Raw genomic sequence first — 20,484 nt, forward strand, 5'->3', positions numbered from 1 at the left:
TCACCAATTGATTCCCGGGCGCGGCCACCACTGCTGCTCACTGCTCTCCTGTGGGGATGGGTCAAATGCAGAGGATAATTTCACCGCACCTAGCGTGTGTTACAATCATTGGCACTTTAACAGTTGAAGTTGAACTTTTAGCATCTCCTGGAGCTATTTATTTATTTGTGTATGTAGTGTTTAGGTTTAATTATTCTGAATTAATTTTGTTTCATTAGGATTATATTTGGTATTTGTTGAGTTTAGTTTAGGTATTTTCTCCTTAATTTGGGTGTTTTGTTTAATTTAGGTTACTGTACAAAAGTCCATTGTGTGCAGTTAACTAGTTCTGTAATGTTCCTGTGCCTTTAATTTGGTAATTCATACGGTGACGTCATTTTTCCCTTCAAGCATGTCTTTGTCAGAATAGCGCGTTTACGATCAATTTTGGCAGCCAGGCTTGAGTGCGTTGACGACTAAATGTAAGTTTTGTCATATACATACAGCATATGAACTGAATGTCGTGCCTTGCTACTTGTGCACGTTTGGTGCATCGTATGCTAAGTTCAGATGTTTTGGGGTAAATTGAGATCATTAGAAATTCATATCAAAATACCCTTTTTGTGAATGTATTATTCAATTATTAAATTTTATTAAATAAACATTTAAATGACAATCATGGCAACTTGAATTTCACACATTTTGTAAAAAAAAAAAAATATACATTTAATTTTAAACATAACTTGTGTTATGGTTACCTTTTTTAAAGTAGAGTTTGATTCGACACTAGTGTCGGATATGTAAAAAATACACAATCTTATTTGAGAACCGCTGATCATAAAATAAAAAAAATGTGTTTTTTTCCTCAAGTGTGTGTTTTTGTATGTCTGTTTAAACCATGTCTTTTAGAGAAACTTTTACCACACAACGAACAAGGAAACGGTTTCTCTCCGGTGTGTATTCTGGTATGTTCCTTAAAATGTGACTTATGATAGAATCCTTTACCGCAAACTGAGCAGGTGAAAGGTTTCTCTCCAGTGTGCCCTCTCATGTGTTGAGCCAGAACAGAACTGTGATCAAAATGTGCGTTACACACTGAACAGAAAAAAGGTTGCTCAACATTGTGTATTCTGGTGTGTCTTTTTAAACCATCTTTTTTAGAGAATTTTTTACCACACACCGAGCAGAGAAAATGTTTCTCTCTAGCGTGTGTTCCTGAGTGTCTTTTTAATCCATCATTTTTAGAAAATCTTTTACCACACACGGAGCAAGAAAAAAGTTTCTCTCCCGTGTGTGTTCTAGTGTGTGCTGTCAAATTTGCCTTCTGAAAGAATGTTTTACCACAAAATGAGCATGAAAAGGTTTTCTCTCCTGAGTGGATCTTCATGTGCATGTTGAGATTTCCCTTGTTGCTAAAGGTTTTGTCACACTGAAAACATTTCCAAGACATGTTGTCAGTGTGATATAACATTTCGGCTTTAGAGTCTTCATCATCAGTGTCAGAAGAGTGTGACATTGTGTCAACATTATCTGATAGTGGAGCTACGATGGCTGCTTGTGATGCTTCGATGTTGTCTCCATCAGCTTCTGTTGTCATGTGTTGAGTAGTGGAGCCTGCAAACAGAAGCTCCTGTCTCGTCTCTTCATTTACACCATCGCCTTCACTCTTCACAATGACACCAATCACTGAAAACTTGGTGACATCAACGTCCTCCAGTCCTTTAGGAGGCTTTCCCTCCTGACTGATGCTGTGTTCCTCCTCTTCCTCTTTGACGTGAGGGAGTTCCTCAACTTCCTCTTTAATGTGGGGGGGCTGTGGCTCCTTCTGCTCCACTCTGAAGCTACGTTCTTGCTGCTCAGGGGGGTGATGTTCTTCACCAATGTCTGCAGGGCGCAAGAAGACAAACACATTATGTCTTTGGTACTAAGCCTTCTGGGTAATTTAGGATATAAACATTTAGCAACACATCGATGTCCTCACTTCATAGTTTACATGTATTTATATATTCATTATTTATACAGGGTAAAACAATTAGGAACAGATTTTAATTTGCAATGCTGATCTAGTAAAGAGGCAGCATTTATGTAGATCACTCTCAACAGTTCATGAATGCTCTTAATAGGTGCAGGTAAATGTGTTGGAACATAAATTATTGTTTAAGAATGACAATCATTTTTCAAGCGTAAAATATACACAGAGAATGCTTGCAACTTGTGGACGACAATAAACAATAAGAAAACATTCAGTGGTGTATCTTTCTGGAATTATAATCAATAATTAATTAAAACAGTAACGTGACAATGAGCTCTGAGTATCTATTTTTTAATGCATTCTATGTCTTTAAACTTGGCATGTAGAAGGTGGCTAACAATTCAGCTAATGGGAATACACTATTCCGGACATAAAGCCCTCTACAAAAACACCCAAAAAACCGCAAACAACACTATTTACATCTCGCGGCCTGAATATTGACCAAGTATTTGCGATATTGTTATTATAAGCGCTAATGCGACAAACTATTTCCAGTGGTGCCGTGATCACAGGGAGCTAACTAGCCTATGCTGCTATATTGACATATAGATAGATAGATAGATAGATAGATAGATAGATAGATAGATAGATAGATAGATAGTACTTTATTGATTCCTTCAGGAGAGTTACCTCAGGAAAATTAAAATTCCAGCAGCAATGTACAGAATTGAGATCGAATTTAAAAAGTAAAAAGTAAATGATGGGGGTATAAATGGAAACAAAATAGAAAAATATTACAATAAGACTAAAAAATCAAAAGCAACAATGAGAATAAAAACAGAACAGAACAATAAGAATATAATAAGAGAAATTAGGCAGGAGTGACCATGTTATGAAAAACTATTGCACTGTTATTGTTTTGCATCCCCTATCATCCTAGTACCCCCCCTCCCACCCAGAGAGGTGTTGTACAGTCTAATGGCGTGTGGGACAAAGGAGTTTTTTAGTCTATTAGTCCTGCACTTGGGATGAAGCAGTATAGCACTGAACAGGCTCCTCTGGCTACTGATAACAGTATGCATAGGGTGACTGGCATCATCCAGGATGCTCACTAGTTTTTCCACAGTCCTCTTCTCTGCCACCGTCACCAGTGAGTCCAGTTTTATTCAGATCGTAGATATTGAGCAAGTGAGCTGCTGCATCGCCTCTGAGCTGGTGAAAGCTAATTCTAGACTATAAATCATGCCCCTCCCCAGGATAGTAGAAGAATGTGGCTATAAACCGAGAAGTTTGTCAACTTTGACATTCAACTAATACACGCAGATGGCGAGATAGACACAAAAAGACGCTAGTTTGCTGTACTTTAACCTTCCGTGAGGATTATAGACTTAGACAACCTTTAATGATCCACAAGGAAAATTGTTAAAAATTCAAAAATTATGATTAATTCTTCATCCAAACCCGAAGATATGAACATTCCATCAGTCGGCATCCAAGTGACAGCAAACATTGTACACTAAGTGATTATTTTTTGTCTTTAGTTTGTATTTCTTGTTTAGCACTTAGCAATACTGCTACATGATGCTTAGTGTGTCACTTATGCCTGATCTGTTTAACACATAGCTTCTAAAATGTGTAGATCATCCTATATATTCAGGCTAAAAAATATAAGGTTCTGAATCACCATGTGTCCTAAAGTAGTTGTTGTTTTCTCTCGAAGTCAGCCTCGAGTAGTAGGTTTGTTGTTGTTTAAGGGGAAAGTGAACATTGTAATGAGCCTGAGAAATGTATACGCCGCTTTGTGCTTAGAATGACCAAAATACGTAATATTACAAGTTATTATACATGTGCGTGTTACTACATTACATATATAATTACAGTGTGTATATAATTTGATAATGGAAATGTTTGGATGTTTTTTTTAGAGCGCTTTAGGCGAAATAGAGCAACTCCATGTTCCATTGTTAGCTGACTTTTGCTAGCGTTTTTTTTATGATTTAGAATGCATAAAAAGAAAAATGTGTTTTTGCCTTACAAAAGCATTGTGAAAGACAGACACAATTCCAAAAAAGTGCAGTTCCCCTTTCAATTCAGACAATATGCCTCAATTTAACGAGAAATGACCACAGAATAGACAATAGTTGTATAGACAATGGCCGCACTGTTTGAGAGGAGATCTGCTTCCCTATAGTGAAAATACAATTTAAATTTTGCAAATCATATGAACAAAACACAAAAGCCTTACCTATTGTCAATGTAGCTGTCAATAGTGATACAAAAAAATGGAACTAGAAAAAAAAGGAATACTGAATAACATTTTTCGTTGTTGATGTATTAATACATATTGCAAAACAAGCTTTTTCACTTAATCAAATAAAGTATGAAACGTAAATAGGCTATTAATATAAACGTTGCAAAAATGAGTAGCTCTCTTTGTGATTGGAGACACCTGGTATAGCTAATACAGATTGATCAACCACCACAATCAACCACAAATTACATTGACTACAATATGTCAAATAGATTTGGTGAATGTGTGAGCTGCGATAAACATAAATTACAAGCTCGTCTCATATTTTTAAAAAAAACAGAAAATGTGGGATCTTTGCTGAAGATGTTGTAGTGGCTTGTGCAGCCCTTTGAGACATTTTTGATTACGGGCTATATAGGTACACTTTGATTAATGTATTGATTGAGAAAATATTCTCACAAGACACATTACATATACCTATAGACAATATATTTAGGAATGTTGGTAATAATAAAACATTAAGTTAAGAAAAATGCAAGGGTAAGAATGAAACAAACCTTCTGTGTGTGACACAACTTGATTTGTCTTGAAAACAGCGTTCAATTCATGTTGTTGCTTGTTCTCTTCTTTTGTTCGAGAATGTTCCCCCTCGTACTCCACAATCGTTCTTTCGCACATTTTTTGACACAATCACAACACTTTACACTCACACTTTGATCTCTGCGTAGCGATGTCTTTTTGATCACTTCTGGCTTTCTTTGTTAGCAGCTAGCAAGCTAAGTCAACGCGTGCTTAGTCCAAATGTATCCGGATACAAAAAATCATTAGGGATGATTTACTCTAACACACGACATGAATGCCTACGCACAGTTTAAAAACATCCATAATCATAAGTGACAACAACAACAACGCCTGTCACTACGACACAATCAGTCCACGCATGCGCAAATGAACGTCACTTCCTTCCTCTCGCATTTGTTTTTACTAATGTTTTGTAGAAAAGAAAAAACAATTGTAGGAAAAAAACTATAATATAAAAATTGATAAGGGGTATATACAAATAAGCATTATTAACGGAACCATTTTAATCACTTTCACTATACTGGTGTAACCGAGAGTTCATATGGGTGAGGGCCGACATCCGGGCAACTGAGCTACATACGGGTCTTCGAGCCATAGCAACCAGACTGGCGTTGAAAACAAACCGTTGCCATTACTCTTTAACCTGTCGACCTACGCTGGTTAAACCCGTCATTCTGCCTCCAAAATGCCGAAAAACTGTGTTGTTTTTGGTTGTGCTAACCACAACTGGAAACAGGGAAAACAAAGGTTGTATTTTGTTCTGCCAAAGCGTGATAAAAGCCTACAGAGACGAGACAAATGGCTCGCAGCTTTGCACCTGGGAAAACGAGGACGGTTCTCACTGGAGTCCCCCAAAATCCTGGGTCGTGTGTTCGGATCACTTCGTTTCTGGTAAATATAAGGAACACAAATCCACCTTCTTAACCACAACTTGGCTATACGCCCGTGCTAATGTTGTACTTGTTGAATTTGTACCTTATAACGTTCGACAGCTGAAGTTGTTGTTGGACAAAAATAACATGCGGTATATACTATATAGTCTATAGCCTAGCTAGCTATTTTCGAAAACCGGACAACGAGAGGATACCAAAGGCAGCGTTAAGATGGACACCACCGGGAAAACGTAAGCCAGGGCGGCCAAAGAACACCTGGCGAAGAACAGTTGAAGGGGAGCTGAAGAGATGAAGCTTACATGGGGCGAGGCACAGAGACGAGCACAGCAGCGAGATGAATGGCGTCGAGTCGTCGAAGCCTTATTTCCCACCCGGCAAATTCATGTTGCCATTCAATACATGTAGCCCTCAAATCTTTCAATATTTTATACACTAACACTTGATCTTGTTGTTGATAACTTCCGCGTCTCTTTCTTAGTAGCGCGCAGGCTAAGCTAACTAGCAAGCTAAGCTAAGCCTGAGAAGCTTTAAAGTTAACTGAGACGAGTCTGACGCAAATAATACATTTTCGTTTTTTCACACGATATGCGAATAAGTAAAAATGCGTAAATGAAAGATTTAACGCCGACTTCCAAGCCACAACGCTCGTTAAATGCTTTTTCTGTCAATGCTGTGTTCGCTGTGAGCTGGTTTGTTTTCAACGAATTCCCGGTTGCTAGGGGATTGGTAGGCAGAAGTGACGTAGGTCCGCCCTCACCCATACGGTATAAAACTACAAAATAACAAACACGGAGGCTCCAGTTTACCACTTTATTTCGTTTGCTTCCAAAACTCCGCTCCACCACACGTGTCACACCACTTCCGCTCTTAGCGCCTTCAAAATAAGAGCTCAAGGCACACACTGTATGACAGCTTAGAACAGGAACTTAACATCACAAAGAGGCAAGTCCATAAAAAATAGGTTACACTGGGAGTTGCACTGAATGACGATCAAAGGCATAACTGAAATCCAGCAAGTCCATTTTTATCTAAATGTTATTTTTTTTAACGAGTCAATTCACTTAAATCTATATCTGCAGGCTAAAAACTAGACTTTGCAATTGTCAGTAATATACAGTGTTGGGTTAGTTACTGAAAACCAGTAACTAGTTACAGTTACTAGTTACTTTATTTCAAAAGTAACTCAGTTACTAACTCAGTTACTTACACCAAAAAGTAATGCGTTACTTTGGAAAGTAACTATTTAGTTACTTCTATTTTTTTATTTTTTTTTATTTTTTTAAAGCCCCCTTTAATGCCCTTTTAGCCTTCATTTCAGTGCTGTTATTGCACTGGAGAATAATACAATCTGTTGATCAACATGACATGCATTTGCATCTCTGAACTCTGCTAAGCAATGTGGTCTACATACAACACAAAGACAAAGATATGTTTCAAAGGGCCAATTTTTTTCAGACCAGACCAAATTGACAAAACTATTTTAAATAGCTGCAACATAACATACATAAGTAACAAACAGCATAATAACAACATAGCTGTAAACCAAGGAAGGCACACACTACATACACAAAGCCCAACCAGGTGTTTTTTCTCTCAAGGAATTCTGAAATAAAATCATGTCTGAAGCACAGAACACTCCACGCATTTCCCCAGTTCTAGTTTAGAGATAAGAAAGATTGACCTGGCCCACTAGGATCCCTCTTTATGTTTGTGAACTTTATAGTCTCTACATTTAAAGTTAAAGTTAAGAGAGTTTAAAGTGATGTGATAATCAAACACTCTAGAAGTCTAGAATGACAGATTATATAAGAGAATTGACAGAGTGTGTGTACCTTCAGTGCTGAATGATGAGCAGAGGCAGAGTTTGGAGTGTTTTCTTTAGATCACTTTCCATTTTTATGTGCTCACTGTCCACTGTGTCCAGGTACGTTGAAAATGTTTTCCGTGCCATTTGCTGTTTGATGCCCGATATCATGCTAATTAGCTGCCTGAAAGCAGGTGACTGATCCACTGTAGAAATAGGCTGCATGTCTTCTAGCACATACGCTGCAATGGCTCTATCAATGTTGTCCTGGCTAGCAGTCCCTCCGTTAAAATCCATCCACTGTTGCTTAGATGGTGTGGAGGTGAAGTGTGTCTCTCTTTACTAGCTTCATCGAAGCATGTTGCTTTTGTAGCTGTTTCAGCAGATTTGAATTGTTGTTTTGGGCAGCAGATGGGATCGTTGATCCGAGACACAACTTACATTTAACTAAAATGTTATTTTCTTTGTGCTCGACAAAAGAAAAGTAGTGAGAATATCTCCATGTTAAGAAACTCCACTTTGGCTGATGTCATACTTGCCAACCTTGAGACCTCCAATATCGGGAGATGGGGGGTCGGGGGTGAGGGGGGGGGGGGGTCTTGGTCGGGAGTGGGGAGTGGTCGGGGGCGTGGTTGGGGACGTGGTTATTTACAGCTAGAATTCACCAACTCGAGTATTTCATATATATATATATATATATATATATATATATATATATATATATATATATATATATATATATATATGTATATATATATATATATATATATATATATATATATATATATATATATATGTATATATATACATATATATATATATATATATATATATATATAATATATATATATGTATATATATACATATATGTATATATATACATTGTTTTCATCACACAGCATTGCTCCAATCAAATTGCAGGACAACCAATGAACAAGAGTTGTCAAACAACGCGCCTGTGAGAAAGATTTATACCAAAGTTGGTTTCGTTCGGGTATAAAAACTACGACTTGGTCAACGAATTGCCGTATGCAAATCACGCAGTTGGAATATTACAGACGGAGACGCAACAACTTCCAACTTTGTTCGACATTTGAAGTTGCACAAAGAAGGGTAAGTTTTGAATGTAAGATACCGTTTATTGGCTAAGTAACGTGACTTTTATTTGCTGTGTAGTTAAATCAGTGAGGCTGTAAACTCACTGCTAACGTCATAACCATAGACATCTTATAAGGGTACACAGCATCGAGCGCTACTGCCTACTGGCGCAGACGAGACGCGGGGCCGCCATCTTGGAGTGGTGATCCGCTCCATTCAGTGCAATTCATTTGGCAGGAGCAATGAACTGTCAACGCATTTAATTCATTTTACCTCACTGAATACCACTCATTTTCACGCGCTTTTTTGTCATACGTGTAGCTATGGTAACGGACACATGTTTTATTATTCATAGTTTGCTTAACATTAATAGAATATTCTTATACGCTATAAATGACCAGACATCCGAGATTAAAACTGGGAATATAATACCAGAGAAGGGGGGAAAAAACGGTCAGCTATTTTTAAATTGAAGAAACAATATGATCACGTTATATATACATGCTACATAAACAATGTATAAATACATTAGATATCTATATATCTTATAGACCGTATCTCTGTTGCTGCAGCAGCAGAGAGTTTATTCTGTCGTGACACTTTGTATTGATATTTTGTATTACATTCTTCCCTTAAATGATCATGTTTACAGTGATTGTTTTGTATGTATTTTTTATGAATGTCGCTTTGGATAAAAGCGTCTGCCAAATACTTAAACATATATAAACACCTGAAAGTCTTTATATCAGCTAAAACCACCAATCTGTTTCACTGGATTCAGAATAAAACCAAATTCTGTTTTACCCAACAATGTTAGTATTTGAATATTGTTCCTTGAAGACTTATTCCTGGTTACAATTATACTGTTAAGAAAGTATTGTCTTATATTTTGCCTAAAATGAGAATGCATCATAATCAATGGCGGCTGGTGAATTTTGTTTTAGGTGGGGCAGAAAGTTTGTAAACCAAACCCCTGTAGGGGCGTCATCCTCCCCCAGAAGATTTATTTGTGATTTTCACATACAAATATTGAAGATCTTTGCTCCTTCTCAACTCTGTGGTAATGTTATTTTCATAAAATACAACCAATAGTACATTAATGTTAAATCTTACTTGTGAAAAGTAATCCCCCGATTCCTATTTTCAACAGTCCGCTCATTTGAGCAGGAAAACGCTGAACACCAGCCCGGCATCTTTGTTTTCTACCTGTCAACTGTCAGTTTAGGCTGCTCGCCGGCTCTCATCACCACTTCAAGATGCAAATTGCTCGCGTCACAGCAACCAATATTGCGTCTACTTATAAGATGTTTATGGTTATAACGTAATTTCAAACACGGCAATATGTTGCGTCCACTGCACTTTGCTACCTTATTCATACTTTTTGTCAAGTGATTTTTTAAGCAGGGTTGCATGAGGTACCTACACATAATGCTACGGTAGTCAATGTATCACACACAGTAACGTAACGTTAGACGGCGGTCAGCAGCACCGCGTATTTTAGCCACCTACAAAAAGACAAACATTGTCAAATAAAGGTCAGTTAAAATGTATACTATATCAAGAATATGTGTACATATTGCATAGGGCCCTGACATCTAAAAAGTACAACTCTGTTCATTCTTATGTTCATGTATTTGTTATGTTTTTTATGTGTATGCACACATCAACACACATACAGTATGAGATGAGATCAATGAGATAAGGTAAGAACAGAATAGAAACTGCTGTGGAACTAGTTACAATGCAATATGCCATGGAAATACAATGTTAACACTTTTGTACAAATAAGTACAGTTGCACTTGTTTTTGCAAATGTGTTTATTCTGTAAAGGAATGAGTTAAATGTTTAAAATTGTTTAAACTATTAAAATGACTGGTTAATGGTGCTATTATGAATTGCAATGTCAGTACTATTTTCTTTCCTGCTATTTCAAATGCACTTGTTTTAATAAATAAATACAGCGGTTTAAAAGCATACACAATGTTTGTAAAAATATTAGTCTGTGGTCAAAAGGACTTGAAAGGACTCGAAACTCAAAATGCAAGACTTGTGACTTGACTTGAGACTTTCCAGTCTTGACTTTGGACTTGACTCGGGACTTGCCTGTCTTGACTTGGGACTTGACTCGAGACTTGAGGGCAAAGACTTGAGACTTACTTGTGACTTGCAAAGCAATGACTTTGTCCCACCTCTGCTTGTTAGTAAACACAGACCCCCCCCCCCCCCCCCCCCCCCACACACACACACACACATATACAGCGTGCCTCTTCTCCCGCGCCTCTTCTGTAGCTCTCCAGTAAAACACACTCAGATCTTCTCAGTTGATAGCTGATAGTACATACAAAATAACGTAAAATAACGCAGTAACGCATCATGTAGTAACGGTAACTGAGTTAATGAATACAAAAAATTATGCGTTAGACTACTACTTACCGCAGAAAAATAATGGCATATACATATTTAAAAAAGACTGGGTTAAATAAAAAATATATAGAGAAGGGTTCCACTTTGGTCCACACTCCATTTCAGAAGGTGGCGGTAATGCACCCCATAAGGTCATTTGCCAACCGCCATTAAACAAAAAAAAGAAGAAGAAGAAGAACACATACAGCGCATGCGTTGGTCGCCATTTTAGACAACTATCTTACAGTACAGTTGACACGAAAATAAATCAAGTTAGCTGACGACGTGATTATTGCATCGTTTGTAAATTGTCGCCTCATATGTTGCGATTTTTTTGCAAATTGTTGTTAAGACAAACCTGCCTCAGTTTACTCAGAAGCTTCGGGCGAGCTTAGCTTGTTAGCTGCTAACAATAGAGACGCGGAAGTTATCAACACATCCTCTATGCAGAGATCGAGTGTTGTGGTTGTGTGAACATGTGTAAAGTACAAATGCTGAGAGCGTTGGTCAACCAGCGACTGACTTCGCTGTAGAAGACATATTTGTAGTGTTAGAAAGAATGATAGCAGAGTACGAGGAGGAGATTTCTCGAATAAAAGAGGAGAACGAGCGACTACTGGACGCTGTTTTCAAGACTCGAATAGAGTCAAACAGATCAGGTTAGTCCTTTAATGCTTTCCATTTGTTCATCAACACTACTCATTTGTATGTTTTCCTCGTTGAAGTCCATTTATTTGTGTACTCTAGGGCAGTGTTTTTCAACCACTGTGCCGCGGCACACTAGTGTGCCGTGATATACAGTCTGGTGTGCCGTGGGAGAATATGTAATTTTACCTATTTGGGTTAAAATATTTTTTTCAAACCAGTAATAATAATCTGCAAATGTGTCGGTGCTGTTTAGAGCTAGGCAGAGTAACCGTGTAGTACTCTTCCATATCAGTAGGTGGCAGCAAGTAGCTAATTGCTTTGTAGATGTCGGGAACATGGTTTGTCGTGATCACAATATGCAGACGACAGACTGCAGGTCAAAATGTATCTAATGCTTAAACCAAAAATAAACAAAAGGCGAGTGCCGCTAAGAAAAAGCATTGAAGTTTAGGGATGGCTATGCAAAACGAAACTAAAACTGAACTGGTTGCAAAGTAAACAAAAACAGAATGCTGGACGACAGTAAAGACTTACAGTGTGTGGAGCAGACGGGGTCCACAAAGTACATCCAAACATGACATGACAATCAACAATATCCCCGCAAAGAAGGATAGCGACAACTTAAATAGCCTTGATTGCTAAAACAAAACAGGTGCAGGGAATAGTGCTCAAGGAAGACATGAAACTGCTACAGGAAAATACCAAGAAAACATGAAAAGCCACCAAAATAGGAGCGCAAGACAAGAAATAAGACACCACACACAGGAAGACACAAAAAAACTCCAAATAAGTCACGGCGTGATGTGACAGTACTTAGAGACAAGTATAGTGATGCATGGTTGGTTATGGTTTAAATTCATATTCAACAATTGCGACAAACGACTTTTTATTGTCAATATCAAGTTCTAATTTTTTAATGATTTCTGCTGGTGGTGTGCCTTCGGATTTTTTCAATGAAAAAAATGTGCCTTTGCTCAAAAAAGGTTGAAAAACACTGCTCTAGAGGTTGCCGCTAACTGCGTTGGTCTCCACTGCAACTCCTTGAAGACAGAATTTGTCTCAACCGAAACTGTCCTTCAAATCTGGATCCCCACTTAAGCAAGTTGACGATTTTAAGTACCTCGGTTCCAGGATCATGGATTCCGGTAATGACTTCTGTACAAGGAAAGCCCAAGCCTGGAAAGCATGTAATAAAATGGACAGCATATTGCACTCCAACCTGTCCAATTCACTTAAGCTAGACCTCTTCAAGTCTACCATCGAACCCATCCTCATGTACTGCTCCGAGACCTGGACCCTCAATGCGCGCCTTCACAAAGGCCTTGACGGTTGCTTTACCAACCTGCTTCGAAGGGTTCAAGGCTTGTCGTGGCAGTCCCATCTCACCTTTGACCAAATATACGGCAACCTACCTAGAGCAAGCACCCGTCTGAGCCAACGTCACGCACAGTTTGCTGGTCACTGCTTCGGTGCCAAGATGTAACTGATATAACAGCTACTCCTTTGTAAGGCTGCAGCTAACGATTATTTTTCTATCGATTAATCTATAGATTATTTTTTCGATTAATCGGTTAATCTATAGATTATTTTTTCGATTAATCTATAGATTATTTTTCCTTTTATCGATTATTTTTTTTATTCAAAATGAAGATGAAAAAATAAATGTAGGCCCGTTTTTTCAAAAGGCATGGCTTTTATTTACAAAAAAAAGAAGTATGGCCACTCAGTCAACATTGACAACAACATGACTAAATATTCTGTAACAATGTAAACATTTAAAACTTTTAACATTTAACAAAATTAAAAGTAGCTTATTTGCTTTTTAATGTGCAAATATAAAAGTCAACATCCAGTGCAAATCTTAATATTCTGCAATAGTATAAGCATTTCAAAAGTAAAAGTATTGCTTATTTTGCTTTAAAATGTGCAAAAATAAAGATAAACATCCAATACAAAAAAGTGCAAAACGAAATATTCTGTAACAACACTGTAAACATTTCAACAAAAGTGAAAGTATTGCTTATTTGCTCAAATGTGCAAAAATAAAGATAAACATCCAATACAAAAAAGTGCCAATCTAAATATTCTGGAGCACTGTAAACATTAAGTATTGCTTTTAAAATGTGCAAAATAAACATCCAGTCCAATACAGTACACAATAATAAATTCTACTCATTCCAGTGAGTGTCTAACAGTTGTAATGAAGAAAGGTTAGCATGTCTACATGCTTTGGTTCTTTTCTCGTTTACAATATTCCCAGCAGCTGAAAATAGGCGCTCAGAAGGGGTCGATGGCTGGAACTGAGAGCTAATTACCGGTAGCCTTCACCTCAAGCCAGGACTGCGAGTGAGCTGAGCTGCAGTTTAAGTTTCTAGAAGGTCAACGGGCTCATAGTGATGTTACTAGTAGTTGACTGGGAGGTGTTTATTATCATTTGGGGAGAGTCCGCTGCCTGATGCTCACCTGCTAAACACCTATCTGCTCCACGCTGAAGCGCTGACTACATGCGCTCTGAATACGCACTGCTGATTGGCTGACAATGCTTTGTGTGTACCAATCAGATGGTTGTGTGGGTGGCACCGCTCGCATCGTCTTCTTTGATCGTCTGCTTTGCGCTTCGCCATGACGGTAGTGTGACGTAAATATGTGACGCGTCGACGCACAAAAACGGCGTTGACGTATTTACGTAACCGATGACGTCGACTATGTCGACGCGTCGTTTCAGCCTTACTCCTTTGTAAACAATCTACCAGGGGTTGCCTCACCTACCCCGAAGTAATAGTACAGGACACTGGGATCCTTGTTTCGGAACTGGGCTCTGCAATGGGTGACCCCGACTGCTGGCGAAGGGTTGTGCAAGGTCTCTCGGCTACGGCTGCACATTGAAGATGATTGATGATTCAGTAAGTTCAGTTATGACACACATTACAAGCATGTTCCATATCAGAATCAGAAGTACTTTATTAATCCCCGAGGGGAAATTAGGATTTTCAGCACAATCCCATTCAAGAGCAGACAAACATTACAGGGAGACAGAGCAGAGTTCTGCCCACATCATCCATTCATTTGTGGTACTTTGAACGTCTGCTAGCATCTTCCAATTGGTCGATGCACCAGGCTAATGCTTACTCCAATCAGCAGATGTCCTGTTATCATGATTTCGAATAGGAATATATCTTCAACGTCCTTGACTGAAAGTGTCGCCAGGCAGGCGGCTCTCCGCTTCTCCCAAGTGTCCGTCATGTGTCCAGCCACAACCGTTCCGTCAGGACAGACAGGTTCCCCCGAACCCAAGATCTTGTCAATTTTGTTGAGAGGCAAGTTCATCAATTCCGTTGTTTAGATATTGGAGAGCCTTGCAAAAAGAGGCTACCCGAAAGTTAAGACAAGATAAAACAAAGAAGCAAGCAGGAAAGATAAGGGAAAGTGTACGCCTTCGATGAGAGCCAGAGAGAAACTGGGAGACTTTTCATATCTCTCCAAATATGTTCAATCGGATTAAATACTGGATACCTCAAGGACATGTACAGAGTTGTCCTGAAGCCATTTATTTGATATATAGGCTGTGTGGTTAGGGTCGTTGTCCTGTTTAAAGATGAACCGTATTCTCAGTCAGAGTTGAAGAGCGCTTTTGAGCAGGTTTTCATCCAGGATGTCTCTGTACATTGCTTCATTCATCTTTCCCTTTATCTTGAATAGTCTCCTAGTTCTTGCTGCTAAAGATGGTGCTGGTCTGGTGATGAGCGGTGCCTGGTTTCCTCTTAAAATGACACCTGGCATTCACGCCAAAAAGTTCTATCTTTATTTCATAATTCCAGAGAACATTGTTTCTCATGGTCTGAGAGTCTTTTAGGTGCATTTTGGCAAACTCCAGGTGGGCTGCTATGTGCTTTTTACTAAGGAATGGCTTTCTTCTGGCCACTCTGTCATTCAGGCCCTATTGGTGGATTGCTGCAGAGATGGTTGTCCTTCTGGAAGGTTCTCCTCTTTCCACGGAAAAATGCTGTAGCTCTGACCATCAGGTTTTTGGTCACCTCCCTGACTAGGGCCCTTTTCCGCTGATCGGTCAGTTTCGACGATCGGCCAGCTCTAGAAAGAGTCCTGGTGGTTCCAAACTTCTTTCATTTACAAATGATGGAGGCCACTGTGCTCATTGGAACCTTCAAGGCAGCTTTTCTGTACTCTTCCCCAGATGTGTGCCTCAAGACAATCCTAGGCTTACAGAAAATTCCTTTGATTTCCTGCTTGATTTGGCCATCCAAACTCTGCCATCCACTGTCAAGTGTGGGACCTTACATAGGGACATGTGTGTGCCTTTCCGGATCACGTCCAATCAACTAAATTGACCACAGGCTGACTCCAATTAAGCCGTGGGAACATCTCAGGGATGATTTGTTGAAACAGGATGCATCTGAGCTCTCTTTTGGGCTTCATGGCAAAAGCTGTGACTACTTAAGTACATGTGATTACTGAGTTTTTAATTGTTTATACATTTGCAAAAATCAAAAAAACCTTTTGTCTTATTGTCATCATGGGGTAGTGTGTGTAGAATTTTGAGGACAAAAATACATTCCATTTTGGTAAAGGGCTGTAACATAAAACAATGTGGATAAAGTGAAACCCTGTGAATACTTTCCGGATGCACTGTAAAAGCTATAGTTTATAAATTAGTTTTAGGGAGGAACTTAAATGCTTCTACTGAGGTAGTATCTCTAAATATTGCCAGCAGGGCATTCTGTACTAGAGCCCGGAAAAAAACCTACTCTGGAGGTCACTATTAAGCCAGCAATTTTGGACCGGAAATTTTGGGACATGTGAACATGTAAAAATATGGCCCCCCGTCCTCCAGTAGAATAGCCGTGCTATAAACACTTAAGATTTATAAAAACACAGTCCAGATTTGAGAAGTCCAGGTATAGTGGTTTTGGATTTGGACCTGGGGTAATGTGGTCTAAATGCTGAAAAAAAAGTTAAAGGCCTACTGAAATGAATTTTTTAAATTTAAACGGGAATAGCAGATCCATTCTATGTGTCAAACTTGATCATTTCGCGATATTGCCATATTTTTGCTGAAAGGATTTAGTAGAGAAAATCGACGATAAAGTTTGCAACTTTTGCTCGCTGATTAAAAAAAAGCCTTGCCTGTACCGGAAGTAGCGTGACGTCACAGGAGGTAATATTCCTCACAATTCCCCTTTGTTTACAATGGAGCGAGAGAGATTCTGAGCGACAAAGCGACGATTACCCCATTAATTTGAGCGAGGATGAAAGATTAGTGGATGAGGAACGTTAGAGTGAAGAACGCTCTGACCGTAACTCATTGGATTCCACACTCTCTCCTTTTTCTATTGTGGATCACGGATTTGTATTTTAAACCACCTCGGATACTATATCCTCTTGAAAATGAGAGTCGAGCACACGAAATGGACATTCACAGTGAATTTTATCTCCACGACAATACATCGGTGACACACTTAGCTGCTGAGCTAACGTGATAGCATCGTTCTCAAATGCAGATAGAAACAAAATACATAAATCCCTGACTGGAAGGATAGACAGAAGATCAACAATACTATTAAACCATGGACATGTATCTACACGGTTAATAATTCTCAGCCTGGCAAAGCTTAACAATGCTTTTGCTAACGACGCTGAAGCTAACTTAGCAACCGGACCTCACAGAGCTATGATAAAAACATTAGCACTCCACCTACGCCAGCCAGCCCTCATCTGCTCATCAACACCCGTGCCCACCTGCGTTCCAGCGATCGACGGCGCGACGAAGGACTTCACCCGATCATCCGTGGGGTGGGCGGCTAGCATCGGCTAGGCGTCTGCTATCCAAGTAAGTAGTCCTTGTTGTGTTGCTACAGCCAGCCGCTAATACACCGATCCCACCTACAATGTTCTTCTTTGCAGCCTCCATTGTTCATTAAACAAATTGCAAAAGATTCACCAACACAGATGTCCAGAATACTGTGGAATTATGAAATGAAAACAGAGCTTTTTGTATAGCTCCGAATACTTTCCTTGCCCTCGTGACGTCACACGCATACGTCATATCCAAAGGAGTTTTTCAACCGGAAGTTTAGCGGGAAATTTAAAATTGCACTTTATAAGTTAACCCGGCCGTATTGGCATGTGTTGCAATGTTAAGATTTCATCATTGATATATAAACTATCAGACTGCGTGGTCGGTAGTAGTGGGTTTCAGTAGGCCTTTAAATGTAAAAAAAAATATATATATATATATATATATATATATATACAATAATACAATAAAGGTTTCACAAATTACAAACACAATATTTTTTTGAATCTTCAGGGTCTGCGGGATAATAGAGTCCAGATTTGAGAGGTCCAGGTACAGTGTTTTTTTATTCTGGACCTGCTGTGGTCTCTAATACTGTAGCTCAAATATTTCACAAACAATACACTTTGTTGTAATGAATCTTTACAAAACATTTATAATGTTATGTTGTTCTTTGTCATCATTTTGCACTAGTGACTGTTCAATGATCAGTCTGGTATCTATGATCAGTATTGGAGGTTGCGAAGTCAAAGCTAACTTCAGCCCCATTTAACAATCTTAGTTACTTACCGTTTTCCAAAGCAATTGTTTGTCTTCTTGTGTCCTGCAGACGCCAGCGAAGATAATGTTCCCCCTGAGCAGCAGAAGTGGAGTTTCAGGATGGAGCAAGAGTGGCCGGAGCCCCCTCACATTAAAGAAGAAGAGGAGGATCACAGCATCACTCAGGAAGGGGAGCATTTGAAAGGACTGGAGGAGTTCCCAGTGATTCATGACCTTGTAAAAAGTGAAATTGACGAAGACAAAGATCAAAGTAAAGACCCAAGCAGCAGCTCAACTCAACACATGGCATCCGAGGCAGATGGCGACCACTTTGGAGCATCACAAGCAGACAACCTCTTAGCTCCACTATCAGATAGTGACGACACAACGTCACACTCTGCTGACACTGATGATGACGACGACTCAGCAGATAAGACATGTCACACTAGCAACACGCATTTCGAATGCTCTCACTGTGACAAAACCTATGGTAAAAAGGGTAATCTGAAAAGACATATGATATGTCACACTGGAGAGAAACATTTTCCTTGCTCAGTCTGTGGTAAAAGTTTTTTTCATAAATCCCATTTAAAAGAACACACAAGAATACACACAGGAGAAAAACCTTTTCCTTGCTCTGTTTGTGGTAAAAGATTTACTAAAAAACACGGTTTAAAGAGACATACAAGAACACACACTGGAGAAAAACCTTTTCCTTGCTCGGTGTGTGGCAAAAGATTTACTAAAAAAGATGGTTTAACGAGACACACACGAACACACACTGGAGAGGAGCCTTTTTCCTGCTTAGTTTGTGGTCAAAGGTTTTCTCAGAAGATAACTTTGATTGGACACATAAGAACACACACTGGAGAATATCCACTGAATGCGTGACGGCAACAAAACGCGGTCTACCAATCCCTTACCGCCGTTTTGTTGCAGCTCCGCCCTGCCGTGAAATAGCGTGGACTTTTTACGAGATCTCGCAAATCCGCACCTAATCACGTGATAAGGGAAGTTGTTCTAAAGCGGACCACAAACAATTTATCCTGTCTTTCCAGAGGAGCAAAAGCAAATAAACTCAGTCCTGCTTTTTGAGATACGTAACGGCTGCTGAATGGCAACACCACGGATCGTCCGTCAATACCCACAGGTGGGCGTCTGTGACGGCATTGACTTAACTTGACCCGTAGAAAAGATGACCAGAATGACAACTTTTTTTCTTTTTTTTTTAGCAAACAACAACACAACAGTAACATCATTCATCCCAGATCCCAATCAACGCTCGCTAACCACTCCCCTCTTCCCTGGCCCCCTGTATCAGCTTATATTTGACACAGGCTCCTATATAGATGCCTGCGATAAATATTTTTAATTTTGGACCTCCAGAATCAGCATATCCTCATCCATTGGTGTCAACAAGGTGAAATTATGCCTGAAAACCTTTGACAAGTTGACTTTATGTCTGTCCCAACATGTTGAAGTGTAAAATACGATCCGCCTTGAAAATGGTGTATTTTATTTTGAAAGTAAACTGGATCATATATTTTGTGTTTTTGCATGACTTCCTGACCAACACAAGCAGATTTTAGCCAAATTGAACCGTCGTGTTGCGGCGACCGGCAAATATAGAAGCTTTGACACATTGACTTGAATCAAATAGGGAAGAGTCTGCCGTCATGTCGGCGCAGTTCCGCTGCCATACCGCATCCAGTGAAAATCCAGGGTGAAACTTTTTTAGGACACTTTCTGCACAATAAGGGAACTACAAGTAGACAAGACAGTATTACTCTATAAAAAACAACAGTGTTCTTCAAGGTGAACTTAAAGATTTTAAGCTTCCAAATGTAGTTTTTACAGTAAGTAACTTCTGCAATAAACTTCTTTCTGCAAAATTCATGTTTCGTCGAGTTCTTAATGACTGCAAAATCGTACATTCATTCCTGGGTGTACAACTAACCTGTGGTTCATTCCTGTGTTCCAAACCTTTGAACTAAATTCCAGGTAAGGGCCAATGGCCTACATGGCAGCTGTTCACAATCCCACCAGATTGTAGCACCTTGCTGATGTAAAGTGGACCACTGGACAAAGGCAATGAGAAACCAGGCCGATCTCCTCGCTGTACCATCATAAGTGAGACCACCTCCAGGCTCCCAACACTTTTAAGATGGAGAGCAGAAATCCTTTCATGTAACAGTAATTAAATAGTTGTGTATATATTTGGTTATCACACTTAACGCTCTTTGCCGTGACTGTAATATTCTGCGGTTATGTCACAAAAAAGC

At 39.2% G+C, this 20,484-nt stretch overlaps 2 protein-coding genes across 9 annotated transcripts; one reads left to right on the plus strand and one right to left on the minus strand.

Annotated features, from left to right (window-relative positions):
• Positions 1–609: 609 nt before the first annotated feature.
• Positions 610–12,205, minus strand: LOC133663302 (gastrula zinc finger protein XlCGF8.2DB-like). Of its 2 annotated transcripts, none has more exons than XM_062067679.1 (2): positions 12,166–12,205; positions 610–1,863 (listed from the first exon to the last, which is right to left on the minus strand). In XM_062067679.1, the coding sequence occupies exons 1-2, from the start codon at positions 12,197–12,199 to the stop codon at positions 845–847; spliced, it is 1,053 nt and encodes a 350-aa protein (XP_061923663.1). In that variant the 5' UTR covers positions 12,200–12,205; the 3' UTR covers positions 610–844. The 2 variants fall into 2 exon arrangements, with proteins under 2 accessions (XP_061923663.1, XP_061923662.1); XM_062067678.1 differs by lacking the exon at positions 12,166–12,205 and adding an exon at positions 4,760–5,171.
• LOC133663306 (zinc finger protein 569-like) lies at positions 11,185–20,082 on the plus strand. 7 transcript variants are annotated; one of them, XM_062067687.1, is made up of 4 exons: positions 11,188–11,642; positions 18,273–18,473; positions 19,261–19,352; positions 19,435–20,080. In XM_062067687.1, the coding sequence occupies exons 1-3, from the start codon at positions 11,543–11,545 to the stop codon at positions 19,314–19,316; spliced, it is 357 nt and encodes a 118-aa protein (XP_061923671.1). In that variant the 5' UTR covers positions 11,188–11,542; the 3' UTR covers positions 19,317–19,352; positions 19,435–20,080. The 7 variants fall into 7 exon arrangements, 5 of the variants coding, with proteins under 5 accessions (XP_061923671.1, XP_061923667.1, XP_061923670.1 ...); XM_062067683.1 differs by having other exon boundaries at positions 18,273–18,692; positions 19,435–20,078; XR_009828283.1 differs by adding an exon at positions 17,957–17,995 and having other exon boundaries at positions 11,185–11,642; positions 18,273–20,080.
• The last annotated feature ends 402 nt before the right edge of the window (positions 20,083–20,484 follow it).

Source organism: Entelurus aequoreus, linkage group LG13, assembly GCF_033978785.1.
Source record: "Entelurus aequoreus isolate RoL-2023_Sb linkage group LG13, RoL_Eaeq_v1.1, whole genome shotgun sequence".
NCBI lineage: Eukaryota > Metazoa > Chordata > Actinopteri > Syngnathiformes > Syngnathidae > Entelurus > Entelurus aequoreus.